The sequence below is a fragment of the Sinocyclocheilus anshuiensis genome, unplaced genomic scaffold (genome assembly GCF_001515605.1).
Source record: "Sinocyclocheilus anshuiensis isolate Anshui unplaced genomic scaffold, SAMN03320099.WGS_v1.1 scaffold308, whole genome shotgun sequence".
Taxonomy (NCBI): domain Eukaryota; kingdom Metazoa; phylum Chordata; class Actinopteri; order Cypriniformes; family Cyprinidae; genus Sinocyclocheilus; species Sinocyclocheilus anshuiensis.
The window spans coordinates 203913-214510 of record NW_015558619.1 but is presented as its reverse complement, the minus strand read 5'-3'; the positions used below and the strand labels follow the sequence as shown (position 1 = coordinate 214510).

Genomic DNA, 10598 nt, shown 5'->3' with positions numbered 1-10598 from the left:
GACTTTAGTCTTTGCAACTTTAGGGATCTTATCTATTCACGAACAGCTTGTAACACTCCAAAGAGAAAGGAAAACTTGAAATCGCATCATATGACCCCTTTAAGACTATAGCCGAAAGTTTAATTGACGTACTGCGACACCTAGTGGCTTGTATCCAAAACACACCAAAATTAACACCACAGTTCTAATAATGACAGGTGACTGGATGACAAAATAAGAACGCTAAGATTATACTATCAACTATAAACTCATTTTATTCTTAGTGCAAGAAAAAGAATCAAAAATACCAATTTATTGCCACAGGATTAAGACTGATACTGTATTTAATCTTTGCATAGACTAGAGTGACAATAAGACCTTTTTTTTCCCGAAGTCCGATTTCTAAATTGCATAATTTGGCTTTGTTTTCCTGTTGACGTGCTTTCTACAGCTCTCATGCATTATATGTATGCGTATTTGCTTTGCTTTGACCGCTCTCTGTGAGATATATCCAGCTGCAGACCCGCAGCACCAGCAGTTTCAGAACTGGAAGTGAGGGGCGGAGTTATTGACAACGAGAGAGCACGGTGAATAGTCTGTAATGTTTTTGCTATCATATGTTTAATAATTATCGTATAGGCCTATATTACGTTAAGCATGTATCCATAACAAAAACATTTCACATGCCTCAACAAGAAGGAACAAGGAAAAAGAAATGGAAAGAAAAAAAAAAAAGAGGGTACATAAATTAATCTCTTTTCCAAGCACCGTAAAAAGAGGTTTGCCTTTTGTAAACTTGCATTTATGAATGTGAAATTTACATAAAAATTAAATAAAATTTATAATAAAACCAACATCCTTTAAAGAGCCATCCTTGATATAATAACCCAAAATCACATGTTTATAAGATAAGGAAAATGTTTTTAAAATATTATCAGCAATGAAACCCTCCACATTATTCCAAAAATGCTGGGTATATTGGCAGGACCAAAACAAATGAGAAATTGTTTCAGTGGAGCATTCACAAAAAGAGCATTTTAAACCTACATCAATTTTAAATTTTTGTAGGAATTCTTTTGTTGGATAAACTCTATTAATTAATTTATATGAGATTTCCTTAACCTTATTTGTAAGGAGGAATTTTTGAGGTAACGACCAAACTTGAGTCCAATTTACATTATTAAAGATACTATTGCTCTCTGTAGATCCAGCCTTCTCGTGAGCCACGATTGGTTGATTATGTGCAATGTCTGCACGCTATTGGCCAAACTACCGTTCAATCATTATACCTTCAGCAAGTACGAAAACAACAGAAAATCGAAGTTAAAGGGGTCATATGATGCTGCTAAAAAGAACATTATTTGGATTTGAGACTTTAGTCTTTGCAACTTTACAGATCTTCTTTATGCACCAGGAGCTTGTAACACTCCAAAGAGAAAGGAAAAATTGAAATCGCATCATATGACCCCTTTAAATCCAGGACATTTTAGGCAATTTAGAAATCCCAGCCAGGGTAAAAGAGAACGTATGGTCACCCCAGAGTTAACATTTATCTATATACTCTAGTTTACAAGTAAAACTGTTTTATGCTGTTGCTTTATCTTCTCAGCTAATTTCTTGGACTTTCTCCTCAACAGAAGATGATACGACTCTACCATCCACAAGCTCCTCCACAATGACCTTCACTCGGCGCTGGAGGTGAGGGTTATGCTCTATAAGGGTTTACCAAACAGACGCATATGTATTACTGCCTGGTTTCATTCATTTCTGCACTGCATTGGCTGAGAATTTCATTTCACTCACCTTCCTCTTCCTTTATCTCCACCGTTTTGGTCACAGTTTCTGTCTCTGTCACGGAAGTTTTAGTCGTGGAAGATGCAGATGTGCTTATGAAGGTCCTACAGGACACAACGATATACTCTGGGTCTCATAGCTGATACAGCGCATAAGCTCACCAACTTAACTTACTGAAAACAGCCAAACAAATATGTTCTACGTACGTATGAGCTTCTCCATCCAGCAGCCTCCTGTACTCAGCGATCTCGATCTCCAGCCTCATCTTGATGTCCAGCAGTATCTGGTACTCTGAAGCCTGTTGTTGGATGTTGGAATTGAGTTTCTGTAGCTCCTCCTGCAGGTGGTCTATGCGCAACTGCAGCTGACTCAGCTGGGCCACATAACGCATGCCAACATCAGCTAAACCCTGCTCCAGATTTTGTTTCTGTGCAAAATGAGTATACACATAGTATGTAAATTAAATACCTAAGTGGAAATACTATATTATAACCCATGTTAAGTCCACTAGCTGTTTTAATTATTTAAGTTCAACAGCATGATTGAGAGTGTGAGCATGATTGTTTTTATAACATTCAATAAATAAGAAATTAATACTTAGTAGCTTACATTTTAGGCACAACATTTTCAGTTATTTCTTGCAACAAATGCATGCATACAACCATCTATGGAAGCCCACGCAACTTTTTTTGAAACTTTTTATCTTGCAATTCTGAATTTTTTCGTACAATTGCAAGGTTATATCTCACAATTCTGACTTCTTTTCATGGAGTTGTGAGATATAAGCTCCTAATCACGAGTTATAAAATCCAATTCTGAGGAAAAAACTTGCAATTGCTTGTTATAAAGTCAGAATTGCAATATATAAAGAATTGCGAGATATAAAGTCGCAATTCTGAGAAAAAAGCCAGATTTGCAAATTAATATCTCGCAATTCTGACTTTATAACATGCAATTGCGAGTTTATATCTTGCCATTCTGACTTTATTTCTCAGAATTGCAATTTTATATCTCTTAAATCTAGAAGTAAACTCGTATTTGTGAGAAAGTCAGAACTGTGAAATAAAAAGTCACAATTCTGAACAAATTGGTTGAATGAATGATTTGCTGCTCACAGTCACTTCTTTCTGGAATGAATATTTGTTTTTGAATGAATCGTTTTAATGATTTAGTGACTCATTAAACAGTAACTTGACTCGAATCCGTGGATTCCTATTGAAATGACTGATGCAGAAGCTTTCTGTTGGTCAATGAGATGAATTCACATGACCCACTGATTGCAAAATCTGCTTCACCTCACAAGATATTCCCAAAGGTGTGAATTCCTATTAAGATGACTGGATTTTTACCAAAGCGGAATGATACAAACAGTAAAAAATCTTGGTGCCTATAATAAGGGCTTTTGGAACGCTGCTCAGCCAATCACATTCGAGGACCGGAAATAACTGTTGTATAATGAAAAGTAAGCAGAGATTTTCATATATCTCCTGTGAGAATATACCATTGTGAGAACCCCCTGTAGTTCTATCTCCAGGCTCTGGAAAGTTCTCTTCAGATCAGTGAGCTCAGTCTGAGACGTCTTGATTTCAGTGTAGCTGCTGGTCACCTGAGTTTGCAGCACCTCCGCCTAAAAATTAATGACACAGATAAAGGAATGAGGAATACATGATCATAAAAAAAAACACAGTCTGGTCTGGTCAGTCAGAATATTGCCTGCTGCGAGTGTCTATACATTTCCGTTCATAAGGGTTGTATTTGGAACGACATGAGTGAGTAATTTTTGGGTGAACTATCCCTTTAAGCCACAAAATACTATTTAAATATGAATCTGCATGTTCTGTGCGTCTCAATGTGAAGGAATGGCGCAGACGTGCGGTTTCGTACTACACACAAACTGAAGCGCATGACACTCGCGGTATTTTCAGCCTCTGCCGCCTCAATATATGAGTACAGGAACACATCATATAACTGCTCTGAGAGTCACTTCATGAGCATTTGTCATCATATCATATAGGCTACAAAGTGAAACATAAAGGTCGTAACAGGACCCGTCAAAATAAAAGTTCCGTGGTGGTGGTGGCGCCCAGTAATGCACTTTTAGCCTGTCATGTCACGGTTGGAGAGACAGTAACTGAACTTCGTATCTACCCTGTCAAGGAGAATGTTGATGAATTCTCCCTGTTTCCTGATGCTTCTGTCATGACTCTCTGCGTTTGTTGAAACTACTGATGCTACTGCTGTAGAACCTCCGTGTCAGTGGTATCCACTTATCAGCTCTCTACCTATCTTATTACAGTCAAGGAGACTGTCTGTGAACTCTCAGTCTGTCCTGTCACGGCTATGGAGGCCTCTGCCTGTCCTGTCACGGTTATAGAAGCCATCTGTGAACTCTCTGCCTGTCCTGTCACGGTTATAGAAGCCATCTGTGAACTCTCTGCCTGTCCTGTCACGGTTATAGAAGCCATCTGTGAACTCTCTGCCTGTCCTGTCACGGTTATAGAAGCCATCTGTGAACTCTCTGCCTGTCCTGTCACGGTTATAGAAGCCATCTGTGAACTCTCTGCCTGTCCTGTCACGGTTATAGAAGCCATCTGTGAACTCTCTGCCTGTCCTGTCACGGTTATAGAAGCCATCTGTGAACTCTCTGCCTGTCCCGTCACGGTTATGGAAGCCGTCTGTGAACTCTCTGCCTGTCCTGTCACGGTTATGGAGGCCATCTGTGAACTCTCTGCCTGTCCCGTCATGGCTATGGAGGCCGTCTGTGAACGCTCTGTCTGTCCTGTCACGGTTATGGAGGCCGCCTGTGAACTCTGCCTGTCCTGTCACGGCTATGGAGGCCATCTGTGAACTCTGCCTGTCCCGTCATGGCTATGAAGGCCGTCTATGAACTCTCAGTCTGTCCTGTCTTGGTCAAAAGGGCTGCCCCTGAACTCTCTGCTCGCCCTGTTATGGCCAAAGATGCTGCTTCTGAACTGTCTTTGTTTAAATTCTGCTGTTGAATCTGATTTTGAACTGTCTGTCTTGCCAGTTTCAGTGAATTAGTCTAATTATGAACTGGCTGCCCATCCAGTTTCCCTGTTCCTAGTTTCCCTGTTTTCCTAGTTTTTGCTTCTCTCGTGTTTGGATCCTTGGACTATTACCTTGTTTTGATTGTTTGCTGCCTGCCCTGACCTATGCCTGTTTGTGGATTACTCTTTTGCCTCTGCCTTGGATATTACCATTTGCTGTTACTGGACACTGCCTGTTTTGACCACACTCTTTTAATAAAGCCTGCAAGTGGATCCCCACTCCGTTGTCACGCCCCCCTTCGTTACAGTGACAAAATATATTACTTAATGTAATGATAGTACTACTACTACTAAATAAAAACAAAACATTATTTTAAAGTAATATTTACCAGAAAAAATATTTACCATAAATTATTTAGATGAAAAATGTAAATAGGCCTACACAGTATTTCTGAAAAAAATAAAAAATAATAATAATAAATTTTTTTAAATAAATTAATTGGAGATGCTTTTGATTATTAAAATTTTATGAAACATTTAAAATGGAATTCAGAAAAGTAATGGAAAACACAGAATTTGGTAAAAACAAAAACAAACAAAAAACTGAATTTGAGAAACAAAATAAATTGCTGTCAAATTATGTGTTTCATTATTTCAATTAGTCAGACAATTAATTTCAATTAATGCTTTTTGATTCATATTTAATTTAACCATTAAAACAGAGTATAGAAAAATTTAAACTGGAAAGAAACGGAGTGCAGAAAAATTAAAATGGAAAAAAATGTAATTTGGAAAAAAAATAAAAAACTACAATTTCATAGGGCCCTACAAATGTATTTGTATGAATTCATACAAATTTGCTACCAATTCGCCAAAACATAATATAGTTATAAATTGCCATGAAAGTTTATAATGACCTTGGGATGTTCTAATAGACTGCGTTAAAATACTTTTGCTTTAGCAGTTCCTGCCCCTACAGTTGTCTAAGCCAGACAAACGTGAAATATTCGGAAGTTTTGACAGCAGAAAGACTTAATGATTACTTGACTATCGCAATCACATTCCTTTTATAAAGTCCATTGTTCTGAAGCGTATCATCAGACAGTTGACATCTCAATCATTATTAGGGGATTTACTTTAAAAAAACATTGAGACAATGAATTACATTCCATTCTCTTTATATGTTAAAATCCTGTCACCTGAGAAAGGTTCACCCGCCTCTGCTAGGTCTAACATATTGTTTTCTCGAAGGTGAACTTGTCCTACTGGCTCACCTTGCTCTGGAACCATCTTTCAGCCTCTCTGCGGTTTTTCTCAATAAGCATCTCATACTGCGCTCTCATCTCCTGCAGCTCCTTGTCAAGGTCTGACTGAGCTGCACAGTCCATCTCCACATTAACAGAGCCGCTTTGCTGCTGCCGCAACAAATGCAGATCCTGTGGAAAAGAAGAGGAGAGAAAGAAGCGTTCACTCTTCCAAAAACTGTTCTTGTGAAATAATTGGTTAAATGTGTGAGGGTGCACTGAAAAGGTACCTCTTCATGGTTCTTCTTGATGTACAGCAGCTCCTCTTTCAGTCCAGTAAGCTGGTTCTCTAGATCTCCAATGGAGAGTTTGATCTCCCCCAGAACCCCCCGCAGTCGAGCCGAATCCGCTTCCACGACCGTACGCAGATTCATTTCCGCCTCATACCTGCCAAAGCCAAGGAGAAAAATGAGTATATGGTATTTCTTAAGCTATAATCCTGAAGATGAAGCAACCAACACTAAAAATTAAACATTCTGTGTAATTCTATTCAAAATTAAAAAGAAATCTGCAGTCTGAAAATCTGAGTGTCGGTTTACACATCACATACTTCAGCCGAAAATCTTCAGCTGCGAGCTTGGTGTTGTCCAGCTTCAGACGGAGCGCAGCGTTCTCCACAAAACGACTGTTAATCTTTTGGAAAAATAGGAATGTGGGTTAGTCACGGGATGTTAATATATCTTTAAAATTAGCATAACAACATCATGCCTGCATTAAAAAAAGAGAAAGTATCACTGTTTAACACTGATGCTAAACAGCGTGTGAACAGTGGTATGTGTGATATTTGAAACACAAAGCATGGCATAATGGCACAAGGTGAGGCAGTGTTCACCACATGCCATTTCAGTCATTTCAAGGGTGTGATCCTTGGGATGATTGACAGCAGCTCTACCTGTGTGCGGAGCTCTGAAATGGTTTTGAAATGGGCACTCATGTCTTTGCTCTGCAGCGGCCTCTTGTTGTCGTAAAACTCCTTAATTTGCAGCTCAACTTTCTCGTTGGCCTGCTCTAAAGTGTGCACCTAAAACACAAAACACATGTGCGGATCTTCAGAAAATCATTAAAGATGAGACTAGGCGGAAGTTCAACACATAAATTCGAGGCTGAATGTAGCCGAATTGTTATTGTACAATCTTACATCATAGGAAATGCAGAAATATTAAGACTTGATTTAGAATTACAGAAATAAAGTTATTTGAATTTTTTGATTAGGCCTAAATATTTAGAATAAAAGCATTATAAATGATTATATGAAAATATGACAATAACTGTATCCACATACAGTAATCCAATGTTACTAAATAGTAAAATGAACAACCTTAGTACATTTTCCATTTTTGCCTTAAAGACAAACAAACAAAAAGCAACAACAAAAACCTTAATAAGAATTCAATAAAATGAACAAGAATATGAATTATAATGCATTGTTCCATCTATAACACAGAATGTAAACCTAGAATGCTATAACATTTACTTAAAAATAACTTTAGGGATTCTAGTCATGGCTTTTACAAGATAATATTTATTAAGTAAAATAATTTGATAGTTTTATTTTTTAAAGAGCTAATATATAAACAATGTTATTGTTATTGACTTATACACTAATTATACAAATATTTAAGTATATAATGTTTTTATAAATATGCGTTTTAAAAATCATTCATCAGTGTTCATTAGAAGATAAGATTTTTTAAATGTAATTTCTGTTACAATTTAACCAGGTGTGTTACCCGCTCCAGGTAAGATGCCAGGCGGTCATTGAGGTTCTGCATTGTCTGCTTCTCATTGCCATGCAGCGTGACCTCATAACCAGCCGTCGTCAAGGATGAAGTGGACAAAGATCTGGAGATGCGGCCACCAAAGCCCCCAGCGCTGCCATAGTTTTGTCCACCAAAAGACAAAGAGGCCCCTGAACTCCCCACTCCGTTCATGACCAGTGCACCAGAGGAAGATGACCCGAGCACACTCCGAGTGGTGAACGTCTTACTGCTGCGACGGACCGACATGGCTGAGTCAGAAGATCTGTGCAAGTTAGGATGTCCTTCAATGTCAAAACTAAACACCTAAACTAATTTGCACTAAAGATTGTCTTATATAACCCTGTTGCATCCCACACGGTGTCAGATTTCCAGTTCCAGTGAATAGATGGAATGTGAGTGAGACCCGCCTGTGCCCGGATGCTGATTAAAACCATTGACTTCAAAACCTGCTATCACACCCTTGACCTTCCAAAACCTGTAAAATGATTTGTGGCTTAGAGTGATTACATCTTTAACTGTTTAACTGGCGTATAAACTGATTGCTTGTATTGGACACATGCCAGTTCAAAATATTAACAGTGGCTTTTATGAAAAGTTATAACTTTTTCTTCTTTTAAATGCAGCCATTAATTATACACATACATGTGACACATCTTAAACCCATTTTCAGATGTTTATTTATTTTGTGGATTCACCACAACATTCATCAGGTTTTGCTTTGGCATTTAGGTAATATGACAAAAATTGTTCTCTCTCAAGCTTGGAACAAAAACACACTCAAATGCCATGCATCGAAACAATAACCATCACTCATGATGAATGGATTCATGTGTCAGAATGAAGTAAAAACACATCTCTTAAGTACATTTCCCCCATCAGTAGCCTAATGTCACCATCTCTTGAAACGTACAGATGTAACCCCTGATAAAACGGATTAGCTGGTAGAGTTGACAGAGAGGGGATATAGCTGTTGACGTTTTAAAAATGGGTGAATGGTAAAATTCATAGGAAATCAATCATGCTTTCAAACTATTTTGACTTCTACTGTCAGAACTTGCATGCAAATTCATGAGGCTCGACCCATTTCAAAGAAAGTATTTCACTCGGTGGATTTTTACTTGTAAAAGCATGTATCCCCTTGGTAGATTTCCAAAATCTGTCACTTAAATGCATCTTTCTTTTGAGTAATGAAAATCATTTGTCTAGAGTGTCATTTTAAAAATGCTTTAAATATATTTTTCAAGGTAAAATATATTTATGGTATCATTTCCTGTTTTTTTTTTTTTTTAATCTTTCCATGTTGCTTAGACCACATGATTTTGATTTTGCAGACACAAGCTTTTTAAATATTAATAGTGAAAGCGATTCTGTTCAAATATTTATTAGTTCACCTAAATAAAAACTCTGCCATCATTTACTCTCCCACGAGTCGGTCCAAACCTGTATGACTTTCTTTCTTCCGTGGAACATAAAAGAAAATGTTTTATGCAATGAAATTCAGTGGTAACCGAAACTGGTTACTGATATTCTTCAGAACATTTTCTTTTGCCATACATGTTTGGATTGACGTAAGACTTTCAGTTTGTTCTTCATTCTTGTAATAAGGCTTTTAATTTCAGAACAGGCATTTCATCCTGACATTTCTTACTTAATGCTCCCCAAAAAAAATATCAAAATGAAATTTGATGCTCATACAGAAATGGTTTGCTTCAGTCATTAAATGAGAACTGAATATTTAATGTGTTTTCCACAAATTCATAGATTGGATGAAATGTGATTGCCATTATATCATCATTAACCAATGCTAAAGATATGGAAAGGGGGAAAATGCTCGAATCGAGCAGCATCTGATGTCATATACCTTATAGACCATGCATTCAACGGTGGACTGGCAATTGTTTGTTCACCTCAGACTCACACGATAGCATAGGATTGAGTTCTTGAGTAAAATCTTTAGATACATAAAACTAATGGTCCTGAGAGGAAGCAACAGACTCCTCCTCGGCAATAAAATCAAAAGTTTTGCGTCACAGCCTTTCTCCACCAGTTCATTTGAATCAATAATGACAGTTTTAAAAAGGTCACATTGATTTCACATCATATAATATTACAAGAGGACAATTGATTAGATGAGAACTTGGATGCTGACATGAATAAAAAATCCACTGCTAATTCCTTTTTACAGGTCAAATTCATTTTAATGCTGTTTCCCATTATTTAACCGAATGTTAAATTCTCATCAATAACCACTGAATTTCACATGTTCAGTTTACTGCCATGTCTGACGTATTCTGTTTAAACATGCTCCTCCTCCTGAACAATTATCCAACTCCATTGATTCACACCTTTTTTCTTTTTTTTTTTACCTGAACATTTAAATATAAAGGGACTGACCTGTAATTTTGGATTACAAAGTTTTATCCTTACACTGTTGAAAACCTTTCTGGCTCAGGACTAATCAGGTAAATCAAATTTTTCTTAAATATCCATGCTTAAGAAATCATCTTGAAAAATTAAATGTTTATTTGATATTGTAGGTAGTCTAAACTTGTCTTTAGCTGATTCTTTAGTCTAAACTGGTCTTTCTGATTCTTTAGCTGGTATGAAGCTGGCAGACCATCTTGAATCAGCAATGAACAAGCCACCAAGTGGTCATTTTAGCTGGTTTCAGTTAATAACCAGCCTGAATCAGCTAGAAACCGTGTACCATTTTCCAAATCTGTTTCATGCCAACATCTTAAATTGGATGTCCA

At 37.3% G+C, this 10598-nt stretch overlaps 1 protein-coding gene across 1 annotated transcript; it reads right to left on the bottom strand.

The window, feature by feature from the left end:
* Window positions 1-1572: 1572 nt before the first annotated feature.
* LOC107680487 (keratin, type I cytoskeletal 47 kDa-like) lies at window positions 1573-8180 on the bottom strand. Its single transcript, XM_016476371.1, has 9 exons — window positions 7816-8180; window positions 6978-7106; window positions 6636-6718; window positions 6316-6472; window positions 6056-6217; window positions 3275-3400; window positions 1980-2200; window positions 1783-1877; window positions 1573-1691 (listed from the first exon to the last, which is right to left on the bottom strand). The coding sequence occupies exons 1-9, from the start codon at window positions 8089-8091 to the stop codon at window positions 1585-1587; spliced, it is 1356 nt and encodes a 451-aa protein (XP_016331857.1). The 5' UTR covers window positions 8092-8180; the 3' UTR covers window positions 1573-1584.
* Window positions 8181-10598: the final 2418 nt, after the last annotated feature.

Excerpts from the sequence above, each read along its gene's own strand:
- LOC107680487 (XM_016476371.1), bottom strand. The coding sequence starts at position 8,091 with ATGTCGGTCCGTCGCAGCAGTAAGACGTTCACCACTCGGAGTGTGCTC. Across the intron at positions 7,107-7,815 it reads TGGCATCTTACCTGGAGCGG|GTGCACACTTTAGAGCAGGC; the intron begins GTAACACACCTG and ends TTTGTGTTTTAG. Across the intron at positions 3,401-6,055 it reads AAAGATGGTTCCAGAGCAAG|GCGGAGGTGCTGCAAACTCA; the intron begins GTGAGCCAGTAG and ends ATTAATTTTTAG.